This window comes from Bombyx mori, chromosome 19, assembly GCF_030269925.1.
Source record: "Bombyx mori chromosome 19, ASM3026992v2".
Lineage (NCBI taxonomy): Eukaryota > Metazoa > Arthropoda > Insecta > Lepidoptera > Bombycidae > Bombyx > Bombyx mori.
In genome coordinates, this window is record NC_085125.1 from 8,067,473 (window position 1) to 8,084,426 (window position 16,954).

Sequence of the window (16,954 nt, forward strand, 5' to 3'; positions counted from 1 at the left end):
AACTGATTGCAAGGAAAAACATTTACGTTATTACTGTATTTATTCTTAGTAAATAACAATTACGAATAATTTAAAAATAAATGCGTTAATTAGTCTATTTGTTGATGTGAATTACATATGATCGTAGTTGAGTTTGCATATAGTTACATTACGATTCCGATTTAGTGTTTTCGTTCACATGCCGAAACATTGGTCTTCTTTAACTACGAAGTTGCCGTTTAGTATACAGAAAGTTAATCATTTTTTTTATAAATATTGTTTTATTTATATCAATTAAAATATAATATCCATGATTGGTGACCAGCGAAGGGGTAATTATTCAATAGTCTTCTTGAAAAAGTCTAGCGTATAAGAGCCGACAAACTCTAGGCATTTTGCGTACTACCTCTTGGGTATTGAATTTTTTCCTTCCCAAAAAGTTTTTTTTTCCCTTATTGATGCACGCCACGTGTGTGGCATTGCTATCATGACCAAATTCGTATTCTGTGGAATACATATATAATTACTCGTATTTTAATCGTATCCACATTGATGAAAAATAAATAAATGGTGTGAAAACAAAACACCAATCAATAAACAAAAGACTGACTGAATTTGAAAATAGAATTCCATGTTTTTATAACAATATTCATTAGAATTTATTGCCAGTCAAATATTTATTAATAAGTTTCAACTGGCCAGTATTGTAATACGGCAACTTCATAGATAAAGATCTATTATTATAACTATATTAAATCTAAATCTAGGGCATGGACCCCTAAAGGCCTGTGGCTAAAAATGTATACAGTAATTCTCTATTAGATCTTGACGGATCGTATTTGTCGAGTAATTCCAGAAAGCTTGGTTCGCTTCTGGCCCTGATCGCTAGAAGAAGTGTCCGGAAAGCTGCCTTCTGCTTATTAGAGCACCGCGCACACGCTGTCGGCAATGCCTCCGGAAGAGCACCTAAATTTAAAAGAATACAATTAAATTATTATTTTTTTACTATATATTACACGGGTAGTTAATAAACGAGTTATTATCCCTCCTGAAGTTATGTACTTAGCAGTCATAGCTTCGTAGGCGCTTGGGCAGTTGTTAGCAAATCCTACCCCTCCTGGCTGAGCCTTTGCTCGCCCACCTGTCCTGGTGAAACTGGAAAGGCCTCCGGGCCACCAGTAATCTTTCAATCATAATAAAAAAAAATAAAAAAATAACAGCCATAGATATAATAGATGGATTTCGTTAAGATATAATTTCTGAGGCATTGGAATATGGTCACTATTTTATTACTCGTATAACTGAAACGCGGTAAATTAACTTTTTATCTCCCTATCGAGGCCCAGGTTTTATCGGGCCCATCTGTTCCAAAATATACTTAATTTTTTTTATCGCCCTTGTAGGCAGATGAGCATACGGTCTACCCGATGGTGAGTGGTTACCGTCGCCCATGGGCTTCAGCAATGCCAGGGGCAGATCCAAGCCGCTGCCTACTTAAATTCCATTAAAATGAACAGCTAAATACTTTTGCGGTTCATTTTAATGGAATTATATATTATATATCCCAATATTACATATTCATCTACATATATAATAAGCTCTTAAAGGATTGATCAATTCTAGTTCTAATAGAAATTTTCTGAAATTCTCATATTAAGGTCATCACTTTGCCTAATTGTTGCCTATGACATTGTACTATACAATATAGAGTTAAGCTCCGTGTGTCTAGGTGGGTCGATATTCACAATGTGATGTCTATGTATTGCGACAAATGAGCCATGAGCTCTATATAAAACAGAAATAAAAATTATCTAAAATAATTTCACTACCCAAGCAATGTGACTGTTAATCGTGGCTAATTATATCGAAGGGTGAAAGGAAGGTTTAAGCGACATTTTTGTAACTTTAAAAGAGAGCCCTTTGAAGTTCAAAATTTTTATAAAAATATAAAAAACAAAACTTCTTCAGCTATTTGAATGCAGTTAACTTAATTGAAGTCCAATTTAAAACGTTGAACTGTTGATGGTAATACAAAAAAAAAAACGCAACTTTAATTACAAAGATAAATATCGCGTATTAAGCGAAATATCGCTTAAACCAAATAGCCTTTAACCCCTCGATATACTGGTTATTTATTTTGCTTTTCTTTAGTTGATGGTCTAGAGAGACCATATCAGCGTCACCGGGCTAGTGGGTGAGCTCACGGGGCTCAAACCTGACGATGTTGCTAACATGAACACTAACAAGAGCCGCGCTTCGCAAAATCTACCACCGGATTGGAAACGCGACTTACAGAGAAGATCCGGCGAGAAACTCAGTGGGCTATGTCTGTGGGTTAATTTACTCGCCGAGCCCTTCGTCGCAAGCGACGGGTTCGACGAGAATTATGACCGGTGCTTGGGGTACCTAAAAGTACTGTTAGTGGATCGGGAGGATCCGAGATGACGTATTTTGGGCGACGTCGACTGTTTACCATTTGATCCGCAGGATCGGCAATGTAGGCGACCAGCAACCACAATGAGAGGGTTCTCGTGTTGTTCCGCTTTGTCGAAATGGCGCATTGATGCCGACTTTATTTCGCTATAGTATATGTAACAATGTAACATATTTCATTTTTGTAACGTCAATCCCGAAAATGAGTTTTTATGTTTAACTCAAAGAGCCTTCCTCTCTGTCAAATAGACTAAAACTAATATTTTTGAAGCGCCGCTATATTTATGAATCTAATTCATATCTCATCCATGGCTGGTGTGTCTAGTCGAATATTTAGTCTAACGTTTAATTCGAACCTATTTTCCACTACACACATTATTTATTATTGAATACGCAACACTGTTAATTCGAAATTATTTTCAAAACAATAGACAGGTTAATAAGGTTTCATTTTAACGTTTGCTAATTACAGTTGACACTCAAGGTAAAGTGGTGCAACACAATTATCCGTCTAGATAATTCGAAAAGTATTATAGGATTTGTATGATCCATATTAGTTTGCTTTTTCGGTGCGCGCTTCGTGTTATGTGCTACCAGAGTCCATGGACTTTACAAGGTGAATGCCTCTACCCACTTTGATACATGAGGTCGGACTCTCAAATAAATTGCATAAGAGCTATCCCATCCTTCAAATTGTATAAGAGCTATTCCAATCGGAACGCATGACTGCTTTGCCATACATATAGACATGTCGAATACCGCCTCTTGATCTTCTCAGCGTGTCGCGATTCCGATCGGCCCGTTTAGCCCGGACTCTACCCCGTCTCCTCAGGATACCGCTGAAGCCATAGACATCTTAACGTCACACATCACCTCGACATTAGATAGGTCATCGAAGCAAGTTGAAGAGGAGGACTTCCTTCACCGCTTCAAATTGCCCGACGATATTAGGGAACTCCTTAGAGCTAAGAACGCCTCGATCCGCGCCTAAGATAGGTATCCTACCGTGGATAATCGTATTCGAATGCGTGCCCTACAACGCGACGTAAAGTCTCGCATCGCCGAAGTCCGAGATGCCAGATGGTCTGATTTCTTAGAAAGACTCGCGCCCTCCCAAAGGTCTTACTACCGCTTAGCTCGTACTCTCAAATCGGATACGGTAGTAACTATGCCCCCCCTCGTAGGCCCCTCAGGCCGACTCGCGGCGTTCGATGATGATGAAAAAGCAGAGCTGCTGGCCGATACATTGCAAACCCAGTGCACGCCCAGCACTCAATCCGTGGACCCTGTTCATGTAGAATTAGTAGACAGTGAGGTAGAACGCAGAGCCTCCTTGCCACCCTCGGATGCGTTACCACCCGTCACCCCGATGGAAGTTAAAGACTTGATCAAAGACCTACGTCCTCGCAAGGCTCCCGGTTCCGACGGTATATCTAACCGCGTTATTAAACTTCTACCCGTCCAACTCATCGTGATGTTGGCATCTATTTTCAATGCCGCTATGGCGAACTGTATCTTTCCCGCGGTGTGGAAAGAAGCGGACGTTATCGGCATACATAAACCCGGTAAACCAAAAAATCATCCGACGAGCTACCGCCCGATTAGCCTCCTCATGTCTCTAGGCAAACTGTATGAGCGTCTGCTCTACAAACGCCTCAGAGACTTCGTCTCATCCAAGAGCATTCTCATCGATGAACAATTCGGATTCCGTACAAATCACTCATGCGTTCAACAGGTGCACCGCCTCACGGAGCACATTCTTGTGGGGCTTAATCGACCAAAACCGTTATACACGGGAGCTCTCTTCTTCGACGTCGCAAAAGCGTTCGACAAAGTCTGGCACAATGGTTTGATTTTCAAACTATTCAACATGGGCGTGCCGGATAGTCTCGTGCTCATCATACGGGACTTTTTGTCGAACCGCTCTTTTCGATATCGAGTCGAGGGAACCCGCTCCTCCCCACGACCTCTCACAGCTGGAGTCCCGCAAGGCTCTGTCCTCTCACCCCTCCTATTTAGCTTATTCGTCAACGATATTCCCCGGTCGCCGCCGACCCATTTAGCTTTATTCGCCGACGACACGACTGTTTACTATTCTAGTAGAAATAAGTCCCTAATCGCGAAGAAGCTTCAGAGCGCAGCCCTAGCCCTAGGACAGTGGTTCCGAAAATGGCGCATAGACATCAACCCAGCGAAAAGTACTGCGGTGCTATTTCAGAGGGGAAGCTCCACACGGATTTCCTCCCGGATTAGGAGGAGGAATCTCACACCCCCGATTACTCTCTTTAGACAACCCATACCCTGGGCTAGGAAGGTCAAGTACCTGGGCGTTACCCTGGATGCATCGATGACATTCCGCCCGCATATAAAATCAGTCCGTGACCGTGCCGCGTTTATTCTCGGTAGACTATACCCCATGATCTGTAAGCGGAGTAAAATGTCCCTTCGGAACAAGGTGACACTTTACAAAACTTGCATAAGGCCCGTCATGACTTACGCGAGTGTGGTGTTCGCTCACGCGGCCCGCACACACATAGACACCCTCCAATCCCTACAATCCCGCTTTTGCAGGTTAGCTGTCGGGGCTCCGTGGTTCGTGAGGAACGTTGACCTACACGACGACCTGGGCCTCGAATCAATTCGGAAATACATAAAGTCAGCGTCGGAACGATACTTCGATAAGGCTATGCGTCATGATAATCGCCTTATCGTTGCCGCCGCTGACTACTCCCCGAATCCTGATCATGCAGGAGCCAGTCACCGTCGACGGCCTAGACACGTCCTTACGGATCCATCAGATCCAATAACCTTTGCATTAGATGCCTTCAGCTCTAATACTAGGGGCAGGCTTAGGGACCCCGGTAACCGTACTCGTCGAACTCGACAAAGAGGTCGACGTGCAACCTAACCCATGCATCAGCCCGCTGAGTTTCTCGCCGGATCTTCTCAGCGGGTCGCGATTCCGATCCGGTAGTAGATTCATTCGCGAAACAATTGCTCTTGAGTTGTTAGGTCTCCTTCGGAGGCGCTCGGGCAGTTGTTAGCAAATTCCACCCCTCCTGGCTGAGCCTTTGCTCGCCCACCTGTCCTGGTGAAACTGGAAAGGCCTTCGGGCCATCAGTAAACTTTCAATCATAAAAAAAAAAAAAAAAAAAAGATTCCGATCGGTATTAGATTCATTTGCGAAGCAACTACTCTTGAGTTGTTAGGTCTCCTTTGGAGGCGCTCGGGTAGCTTTTAGCAAATCCCACCCCAAGCTGATGTCTCAAGGTGGGTGGCGCATATACGTTATAGATGTCTATGGGCTCCAGTAACCACTTAACAATAGGTGGGCTGTGAGCTCGTCCACCCATCTAAGCAATAAAAAAATCCAGGCTGAGCCTTAACTCGCCCACCTGCCCTGGTAAAACTAGAAAGGCCTCCGGGCCACCAGTAATCTCTCAAACATAAAAAAAATTATACCGCCCCTAATTACGCGGAGCTTGTAAGGCTTTTTCTATTATCACCAAACTGTTTGAACGTGGGAGTCGCTCGTGAACACGCTCATATTATTTGAATATTTTAAAAGTAAACAAACGTACGCTTGAAGGTTTTTCCATCTTTCGTGCACGGTCCCCTGTCCATGACGCATTTAAAATAACCGAGCAGGATCCGGTCGTTTTGTAAGATAGCGTTGATGTTGATATTGTCGTTTCTGGGATAGCTCTGCTGCCGGGAGCTTGATACCACCACCGTCAGCACCAACACGCAAAACAGCGAACTCTTCATGTTGTCGTTTATGCTGTAACTAAGATGAAGGGAGATTAGACATAGACCTTTAAATATACTCCACGTACTGGTGGTAAGACCTCATGTGAGTCCGCACGGGTAGGTACACCCACCCCGCCTATTTCTGCCGTGAAGCAGTAATGCATTTCCGCTTGAAGGGTGGGGCAGCCGTTGTAAATATACTGAGACCTTAGAACTTATATCTCAAAGTGGGTGGCGCATCTACGTTGTAAATGTCTATGTTCCAGTAATCACTTAACACCAGGTGGGCTGTGAGCTCATTCACGCATCTAAGCAATAAAAAAAACACCATCCAGTGCCATCCACACGTATAGATGTCAAAGCGACGGGGTGAGGAGTTGATTGGACGTGATCACGCGTAGAATTTAAAATCTCATCTGTAGAAGGCCTTTAGTTTGAAATTCTGCTTCTCCTGTAGGTGATAAATTGCAAAAAGCGATTGGCAGCGTCATAACTGTGCCCCTCGCATTTCTGATGTCCATAAGCGATCGTGACCACTTACCGTCAAGTGAAATGCTTGTAGAAAAAATAGAAAGTTACAAACAAACAAGGAACACACGATATTCTAAACTGGTCGTTAAGGTAGGTCTGATCGAACTGTAAAAAATCGCGTTCCATATTAATCATTCAAAACAGTTAAAAAAAATTATAATTACAACATTCGATACAACACGATTCAGTTTAAAAAGACAAAATTAAATATGGTCACGATTAAAAAAATAATATCACAATTTTTTTAAGATATCTAATAATATAAAGAATAAAATTAATCGAGTTGACAGTGACTAGTAATAAGGAAAGTTATAGTCGAATTCAGTTCACCTAATATCATAGCAGACAACAGATAGCACAATAACTTTAAGGTGACAACAAAATTGGTCCTCACAAAGGCTGATTGAAATATTTACATACAGAAAACATAAGAACATCACAAATATACTGCCGCACTGAGTGTTTTAACGTTCGAACGACACTTTCACGTAATAATTTCTAACTTACTCAGAAAGAAAGTATGCGGAAGACCTCCGAGGTCGGCTGGCACCGTCGGTATGGTCGTTTCTCGGTTAAACTGTAGGGTGCAAGCATTTCTCAAACCAGTCTCCGGCGCCTTGAGGTCGATGTAACGGACCGCATACAAACAAGCCAGGAAATAAAGAAAGCAGCGTGGTCGCCTAACAACATGCAGCGCGGGTTTTTGTTCCTTTTACCTCATATCGGATACTAGTTTGGAGCGCGTATTCCGATTTATGCTGAGACTTTTGAGCAAAAAGGCAGACAATTTGTTTTCACTCATTAATTTGCAGATAAATATCGCGCGCTGTAACATGAAAGATAATACTTTAAGCATTTATTATTATTATTTTTATTTTTATTGTTTAGATGGGTGGACGAGCTCACAGCCCACCTGATGTTAAGTGGTTATGGAGCCCATAGACATCTACAACGTAAATGCGCCACCCACCTTGAGACATAAGTTCTAAGGTCTCAGTATAGCTACAACGGATGCCGGCTGCGAAACGCATTACTGCTTCAGCGCAGAAATAGGAAGGGTGGTGGTACCTACCCAAGCGGACTCACAAGAGATCCTACCACCAGTAATTATCCTATACCTACTATCTTTGAAACTAAGATATGTATCGCTAGATTATGAATAATATTTTGCGGCTCAGAAAGACTCTTGTTATATAGTCTAACCTTAAATGCAAACGTGATTAAGCTTGTTAAGAGTAATATATTGTTATGAAATATGAATAATATGGAACAACGTGTTCCGTAGTCAAAAATGTACCCTTCAGCATTACTCGGGACCGGGTACAGAACTCTATGGGTTTGATGCTAGCTTGACCAAATTTTTCTAAAACTGATGACGTCGTGGTGACGCAATACCACGGCTCTACCTCACTCGAGTAGAGTTGAGGAATAATGTAATGGTCGACTAAAAATACCAAACTCGAGTAAGTTTGGGAAGAATTCGCGAGCGACATCGTATGAGTAAAGAGTTGAGGAATATTTGACGAAACGTCTAAAGATACGGGCATAACTACGTCATTATTCATATGCTCCGTCTCAAGAAAAATTTTATGGCTCCGAAGTGTGCAGACAAAAAAAAACAATATATTAGAAAAAGTCATAGTAATCTTCATAAATGAACATAATTTAAAATAGTAAGTAATAATGAAGAAATCGGGCTACCTTGTATCTGTACCAATAGAGCTCTATCATGAAACATTATAAATAAATAAATAAATATTTACTATAACAATCACGCCACGTTAACTTGTCCCGTGATAAGTTCGTAAAGAACTTGTGTTACAGGTACCAGATAACGGATATAAATGTAAGATTTTTATTATACACATGAATATATTTAACATACATCCATAACCCTGGAAAAGACATTTATATTTATCATACAAATATCTTACCTTGGTGGGATTCGAAACCGCGACCCCCTTGTGTAGTGACCATGTCACTTACCACTACATCAGACAGCCGTTTATTAAATCGTTAAATCGAAAAGGCGAAAAAAAGTACATATAAATGTTTCTTATTGACAAACGTAATCTTTAACTGTTCTTTATTTATGTGTAGAAAAGTGTGTCACGATTGTTTGCAGGCCAAAAACGGTAAATCTAAAACGCTTAATTGCTGTAGGATAGTTATTGTAGAGGTTCTGATGTATTAACAGTGTGTGCCAAATATTTGGTATACAATAATGAGATTATAAGAAATCAAAAGTAAAATACGTACAATCAAGATATCGAGGAAAACATTCTGCTTAATACGCGACCTTTATCTTTGTAATTATTATTAAAGATGCGTTTTACTTGGTATTGGCATCGAGAGTTCGATGTTTTTAATTCAACTGCAATTGAATTTACTCCATTCAAATAGTTGAAGAAGTTTATTGTTGTCCAAATTTTAAACTTTAAATGGCTCTCCATGAAAGTTGCAAAAATAACGCTTAAGTTAAATAGCCTTTCAAATAGATTTAATGTTTAACATTATTTACTTTTAATAAATAAATCCAATTAAATTTAGAATTAATTCAAAACATATTTAAATCACACGTCAAGTAGAACTAATATGTAGAGACGTTACCTACTTAATTACCATTACCAAACATAGCTTTATCTCTCAACTAGCGACCCACCCTCGCTTCGCATCGGAAACATTAAAACACACATGAAACCAAAAAAAATATATAAAAAAAGTAGCCTATGTTCATCAGGGACAATGTCGGCTTCTAATGGAAAAATAATTTTTCAAATCGGTCCAGTAGTTTCGGAGCCTATTCGAAACAAACAAACAAACAAATCTTTCCTCTTTATAATATTAGTATAGATGCCTTTTACCTAGTAATGGGGTATTTTTAGGACGGCATATGGTTGATACCACCATCTTCCTAATAGCGTAAAGAACATTCCGTTTTTATATGTTGGATAGAGGTTATTCCAAGACAGTTGAGGATTCCAACGGATATCTCAAGACGGACGACCACAATTGACTGCCGTGTACATAAAGCATCGTAAAAAAAATGCGATCAATAAACTAAATAAAAATGTGGTAGGAGTAAGCCGTATATTAAATTATTAGAATTATTTTGCAAGCAAGTACAGAGCGTAAATTAAAATGAGTCATAATTCAAGGTGTTATAGGAAAATCAAGAGCATCTTTACTTTTCTTCGACATTTTTTAGTGTAAAGTACTTTCTTCTGTAGATAGATAGAAAAGCTACGACTCATTTAATGTCTTATAGTTTCTGAAGCCCATGGCTCACACAACTTTAACACCGTGACCCACATACAGAAACGATGTCAAATTCCGAACGGATGTCTCATCCTACAAACCGAAAAGTCTAATTGCCTGTTGGTAAAAATAGCCAAGAAGATTAGTGCCTTAATTTCGTATTCGTTAAATGTCACTTATATTATAATTCAGTTGTATCGAATACTTTATAGATTTCATGAATTTTCAATTATTGTGTTCACAATCTCGCAAAAACCAAAGAAAAATCTAGAATCATCATTAAAGTTTACCATTAAAAAAAATACGGCCTCGCATACAGTGTTTAAATCCCTCCTTCCAAAAAAAACCCCAGGAACTTTTGATATTAATTTGAAGTTGATGTGTTTAGCCGATATAAGTTAGTTTTAATAGAAACATGAAATTGTAAGTATGAAGAGGCTCGGTAGTACTAACCTATTTCAAATTTGCTCCTTCCATCGTTCAATTAGCAATCACTCAGGTCAAGCAAGACAAAGACGATTTCATAAGGCGCTTCACGAAAAAGTATAAACTTTTGTCTTGAATTAAAATATGCAAGCCTTACTTTCTTTAACAACGTTATCTAGGCTTACGTTTTCCCTTATCTCAAACTGTCATTGTCATGATTATAAACATCGGCAGCGCCAGGGGTAGCCAATTTGCTGCCTACCGCTAAGTTCTATTTTAGAGCACCGTATTAATTTTAGCTTCTCGTAGTACTGGGGGAAAACAGAAAAATAAAGATAAGTCAAGAGCTTGATGGTATGTGGCAAAACTTATTCTAGAAACGCGGTGTGGGTGAGTACAATATTTCCAAGTAGCGGTCCGAAAGCGTTCTTGTGATACAAATAAAAGGCAAATAAATATGCGACGAATTCAATATACAATTACCTTATTATTTCTCACTAAATGAAAACAATCAGAAAAATAGACTGAATGCCATAATTAACATTTTGAATTTTGTTCAAATTTTACCGGAAGTGAATACAATTTATTCATAATTTCGGTGTAGTTATATAGATAATGACATTAATGACGAATGCTATATTTATAAAACGAAACCATTATATTTTATGTTTTAATGATATTATAATAATTGTAGATTTCCTTTTGTCATATCAATATAAATACTGCGTCCGAGCCGATGAAAATATAGTATTTTGTGGCCGCCGGTATCCGATTTACTACATTTTGGTGAGGGTAACATTCAGAATATATTTTTAAAAAACTTATATATATATCAAATAAACTAATAACAAAATAAAGCAACTCGTCGATGATTTTTGTCATGAGGAATTTTATACCATTTATGATTTTTTGCACTGTATTGAATATATTATTTTTAAGCCACTCTTATTGTGTTTAATTCACAAAATGGTAAAATATCCTCTCCCGGTCCACTTTATAAGAGGACTTCTTAACACTAAAATCTTTTGCACACATTATTGCAAAACCCCACAAACTCATATCACTTTTTTCGACAACCTTAAATAATTTCATAAACATAAGCCTTATAAACTGGTCTCTTCATTTTCAAAACCGATGCAGAATTGAAAATATGCTAATTTTTTTATTGCTTGAATGATTGAATGATGTCACGACGTTAAGGGAACCCATAGACAACGCAAGATTAATGTCGCGATCCTCCTTGAACCACAAGGTCGACGTCTCAATTCTATTTAGTAAGGGCTCAGCTTAAATAAAATTTATTGATATTATTAATCTAAGAGTTACTTGAACTTAAGGTCTTGTTGCCTTTCAAAGCGAAACACATGACTGTTTCATAACGTAAATATATATGCAGGATGTAGATACCTACCCATGCCTGTTTACAATACGCCATACCACTAATACTCCCAGAGTGCTACTTCTCATTCTTCGATAAATCCATTAATCACCTTCTACAACACTCACGAGAAGAGTTTGGGTGGTACTATTCTAGACAGCGACGTTTTAATTATTATATTAATTACCAACTATTCGTATAACTCGTCGTGGCCTAAAGGATAAGATGTCTGGTACAATCCTATCTAGCGATGCAACGGTGTTTGAATCCCGCAGCCGGGTGGGTACCTACCAATTTTTCGAATGAAATATGTACGTAACAAATGTTCACGATTGACTTCCACGGTGAAGGAATAACATCGTGTAATAAAAATCAAACCCGCAAAATTATAATTTGCGTAATTACTGGTGGTAGGACCTCTTGTGAGTCCGCACGGGTAGGTACCACCACCCCGCCTATTTCTGCCGTGAAGCAGTAATGCGTTTCGGTTTGAAGGGCGGGGCAGCCGTTGTAACTATACTTGATACTTTAGAACTTATATCTCAAGGTGGGTGGCGCATTTACGTTGTAGATGTCTATGGGCTCCTATAATCACGTAACAGCAGGTGGGCCGTGAGTTCGTCCACCCATCTTAGCAATAAATAAAAAAATATTACAAATTTTTTTTTTTTAGCAACCAAAGAACATGAACAATCTCCTAATAGCGATTTTGGCTTTGACGCTTCCATTTTCGATATGGTGCTATGACGAGAAATATGACAAGATCGATGTAGACAAGATATTGAGTGATGACAAGCTGTTCACGGACTACATTAATTGTATGTTAGATAAAGGACCCTGTGAAGTCGAGTATTCTTCGGAATTCAAAGGTAAAATTCATCAAATCATATAAGTCGACTTTCTTATAATATGTCTTTGGAGATTATTTAGTTCTTGCAAATAAGGATACATAGATATATTAATACATAGATAGATGCAGCAAAACTGTCATTTGAGAAAAAATAGAGTCGATATTTAATTTATGTTAAATGAGTCGACTATTATCAAAGCCGGCAATCTGACTTTTGGACAATGATTGGTAAATCAGAAAAACGAATTATTGACTTTGTATTCCATTGGCAGTCACAAAATCTTCGGAACGACATCTTAGATAAATAACAGGTTAACTATTAACCTTTATTTAATGCAGGTTTTGAAGCATCGCTGCATCGGTCGGGCGTCCTCGGGGTGGCGCCGCGTGTCTGGTTGTAGTGTTGACCGCGGGAACCCCCCTACTCTGAACGGGTTCTGACCCCGGACGGAGATCGGACGTCGGGTGTAAGAGTGCAGGGGAGTCGTTTAGTGGGTGGGCCCTAAAATCCTTGGGCCCGCGATCTGCTCTCAACACCTGCAGATCGTTGAGTCTCACATACCCCGCGCGCCCCCTAGGCGCGGGGACCTCGTAGGAGGTTCGGCCCCCGGCCCGAAAAAAAAAAAAAAAAAAGGTTTTGAACCATATTCTTTGAAGGAGACGATTATATTCAAATCAATCTGTATTGACATATCAATAATTTTTTTTGTCCAAATGCACAGATTGCCACCTTTGATAATAGACGACTCAAATATGTCAATAGATACCACATCTATTACATTTGTGTGATAGTTAATTATTAACATTTCCATTGTCCACAATATGTTTAATGTTTTTAGAAAAGTGCTTTGTTAATTATTTTGGTTGTTCTAATTTCGAACGCTTTAAACATAATACATATCGACGCTTGAAAGGCAAACGTGACTAAGCGACAATAACTGATTTGTACATAAATGATAGGCAATAACCATATTTCATGCGCAAAAAAAAATATTTCTAGGTCTATTAAAATCATTTCAATCCTACAGCTAGATTCGTAATTTTTTTTTTCAGTTATTTCTCATGTATATTTGAAATTAATTTAAAGTTTAAATTAGTCTACTGTAAAGTCACGCATTGTAGCTTAGTCACTTTTGCCTTTCAAGCTTCGATATTTAGTCCACATACAAGCAATCATTATCTATATATTAATACGTGAAGCAAAAACTTTGTATCCCTTTTTACGAAAATTGCGCGGACGGAGGAGTATGAAGTTTTCCACACTTATAGAGACTATAGAGAAGAAGTGCACAATGCTAATATTTTTTTTAAATAATGCATAAAAGATACATTAAATCAATAAAGAAAACATTACACACACTACATACCATGTATTTGACGCACACACGCATGCATACTATTTATTGTCAAACTTTTGTTCTCGACGTCTGTGGTCAAATTGAGAATAGATTAAATATTGTTTGTTTTTATTAATATATTTTTCAGAGTAGCCTTGGCGAAATTTGTGATTATAGAAGTATAAAATACAACCATAATAGTGTACAAACTTACAATTCCAATTATTATAGTCTAATTTCGACTACTGCGGGACCTCTAGTACAAACAATAATACATCATGCGACATTAAATTTACATTTCATAAAAATATCCAAACGGTTTCAAGTGTATTCAACGCTACACACTTAAATTACAGATTAATTACAATACGTATTAATAGAATTTCTTAATTGATTAATGACATTAGCACTGATGGCTTCAAACTTCAACGGCCTATCTCGAATTCCTATGCTATGATTCGATAACTCTTTCGTAATTAACTAATACATTAACTACTACTACAAACACATATAATTACACATACACATCGACGCATGAAAGGCAAATGTGACTAAGCGACAATAACTGCTTTTTACATAAATGATAGGCAATAACCATATTCGATGCGCAAAAAATATGTATTTCTAGGTCCATTAAAATCATTTTAATCCTACAGCTACTAGCTAGATTCTACTACAGCTAGATTCGTTAAAATAAATTTTGTTTTCAGGCATTTCCACTTTAAATTAGTCTACTGTAAAGTTCACGCATTGTCGCTTAGTCACGTTTGCCTTTCAAGCGTCGACATGTATATTTATACACATTAATACAGGAGGGTACAATCTAAAGAGCTAATGTTTTATAATATTTTTTAATTCTACATCAGTTTATTTTAATAACTTTTAACTACTGGAATCCGAAATATACCAATTATTATACTATTAGTATAAGTAAATAATTCGTAAACTATAATTCCTAAGCGAAATGTAATCAAATTTTTTTTCTTCTAAATACATATATTTATGCTGCGATGCAGACGTACGTAATTTTTTTATTGCTTAGATGGGTGGACGAGCTCACAGCCCACCCGGTGTTAAGTGTTTACTGGAGCCTATAGACATCTACAACGTAAATGCGCCACCCACCTTGAGATATAAGTTCTAAGGTCTCAAGTATAGTTACAACGGCTGCCCCACCCTTCAAACCGAAACGCATTATTGCTTCACGGCAGAAATAGGCTGGGTGGTGGTACCTACCCTCGCGGACTCACAAGAGGTCCTACCACCAATTTGAAGCTTTTTCCTGCCATTAGGAATGCTAAAAATTTACCTATTTTCAGTAACTATACCCAGGATTCGAAGAAATCAAAAATGTAAAATGTAATTATTAATAATTAACACTGTTTTTAGAACTGCTGCCCGAAGTGATAGCAACATCGTGTGCCAAATGTACACCAATACAGAAAACAGGTTTAAGGAAAACCGTCAAAGCGCTGAGCGTCAAGAGACCCGATGATTTTAGTCAATTCAGAGCTAAGTATGACCCTAAAGGGGAATATGAAAAGCAATTCGCCGCTTTTGTTGTGGCAACAGATTAAATTGAAACCAATAGTAGAATTTCGGAACAACAGACTGGCAAACGAAAACGGATTTTCGACTAGCACTATGGGGAGCATTACAGATTAATAAACATTTTCTTTGTCGTAATGATTACTTGTATTGTATTATTAAGCCCTAAACCTGAATCCTACTTGTTTCCATTGTGACACGATTAAAACAAAATTACAAAACTATATGCTACTAAAGCCCCCTAAGACTGAATTAGAAACTACAGACGTATGGGCTAGCAGCCTTTGTCTCAGACTGCAGGTTCGTAAAATATGAGAACCTGAAAAGATAAATATTGAATGCTGTTACTTTTTTTTCTCTCTACCCTTGGGAACCTAGAGCTATTTCCTGATACGCCCTGACGGGTAGGACGTGTAGGTGAAATACTCCCACGACTATTGGGATACTTGGGATCGACATTTTGAGCGATGTCCAATTTCTGAGTCATTTTTTACTGGTGGTAGGACCTCTTGTAGTTCGCACGGGTGGGTACCACAACCCTGCCTATTTCTGTCGTGAAGTAGTAATGCACTTCGGTTTGAAGGGTGGGGCAGCCGTTGTAACTATACTGAGACCTTAGAACTTATATCTCAAGGTGGGTGGCGCATTTACGTTGTATCATGTATATGGGCTCCAGTAACCACCTAATACCAGGTGGGGTGTGAGAATGTCCAACCGTCAAAGCAATAAAAAAACTAAAATGTGGTGTCGTGGGACACCAGGTAGGAACGAAGTTCCTTCGGCTAATGTAGAATCGACACAATTTGCAAAAAAAAGAAGGATAAAGAGAAAGGTATTATACACTACTCGCTTGTGTATACGACTGTCGCGCTCGCGCCTGCGCACGTCTCATTTAACGGTTTTATTCCACGCACTTTTTTCCACGGATTTTTTCTTACGGTTTTACTATCACATTTTTTCAGTTCGGTCGCGCAGCAAAATCCCTATCCCCTCCAAGCCTGCCGTAAGGAACTTCGTTCCAAAAAAAAAATTTGGAGGGCAAACTCAAGTTGGCATCCATAATACTAGGAGTCCTCAACAGAGCGAAGCGGTACTTCACGCCTGGACAAAGACTTTAGCTTTTCAAAGCACAAGTCCGGCCTCGCGTGGAGTACTGCTCCCGCCTGTGAACCAGGGCTCCCAAATACCAGCTACTTCCATTTGACTCCATACAGAAAAGAAACTTTTAGATTGTCGATAATCCCATTCTCAGGGATGGTTTGGAACTTGTGGGTTTGCGGAGGTTTCTCTGTATTTTGTACCGTATGGTCAATGGGGAATACTCCGAGGAATTGTTTGAAATGATCACTCAAACTCAGTGGACTGTGTCTATGGGCTAGTTTGCTTGTCTGAGGAAGGTGACCGGTGCGTTACCTGCAGATTGGCAATTACGCAGACAACCTTTTTCTCTTTTCAAATAATTCA

At 38.9% G+C, this 16,954-nt stretch overlaps 2 protein-coding genes across 3 annotated transcripts; one reads left to right on the plus strand and one right to left on the minus strand.

The window, feature by feature from the left end:
- Positions 1-21: 21 nt before the first annotated feature.
- CSP14 (chemosensory protein 14) lies at positions 22-11,573 on the minus strand. 2 transcript variants are annotated; one of them, XM_062673814.1, is made up of 4 exons: positions 11,274-11,573; positions 10,405-10,688; positions 5,994-6,199; positions 22-945 (listed from the first exon to the last, which is right to left on the minus strand). In XM_062673814.1, exons 3-4 carry the CDS (start codon positions 6,178-6,180, stop codon positions 758-760), a joined length of 375 nt encoding a protein of 124 aa, XP_062529798.1. In that variant the 5' UTR covers positions 6,181-6,199; positions 10,405-10,688; positions 11,274-11,573; the 3' UTR covers positions 22-757.
- On the plus strand, positions 11,017-15,634 carry LOC101744061 (allergen Tha p 1). Its single transcript, XM_012694482.4, has 3 exons — positions 11,017-11,163; positions 12,429-12,624; positions 15,332-15,634. Exons 2-3 carry the CDS (start codon positions 12,441-12,443, stop codon positions 15,517-15,519), a joined length of 372 nt encoding a protein of 123 aa, XP_012549936.3. The 5' UTR covers positions 11,017-11,163; positions 12,429-12,440; the 3' UTR covers positions 15,520-15,634.
- The last annotated feature ends 1,320 nt before the right edge of the window (positions 15,635-16,954 follow it).

Excerpts from the sequence above, each read along its gene's own strand:
- LOC101744061 (XM_012694482.4), top strand. The coding sequence starts at position 12,441 with ATGAACAATCTCCTAATAGCGATTTTGGCTTTGACGCTTCCATTTTCG. Across the intron at positions 12,625-15,331 it reads GTATTCTTCGGAATTCAAAG|AACTGCTGCCCGAAGTGATA; the intron begins GTAAAATTCATC and ends CACTGTTTTTAG.
- CSP14 (XM_062673814.1), bottom strand. The coding sequence starts at position 6,180 with ATGAAGAGTTCGCTGTTTTGCGTGTTGGTGCTGACGGTGGTGGTATCA. Across the intron at positions 946-5,993 it reads AGATGGAAAAACCTTCAAGC|GTGCTCTTCCGGAGGCATTG; the intron begins GTACGTTTGTTT and ends TTTTAAATTTAG.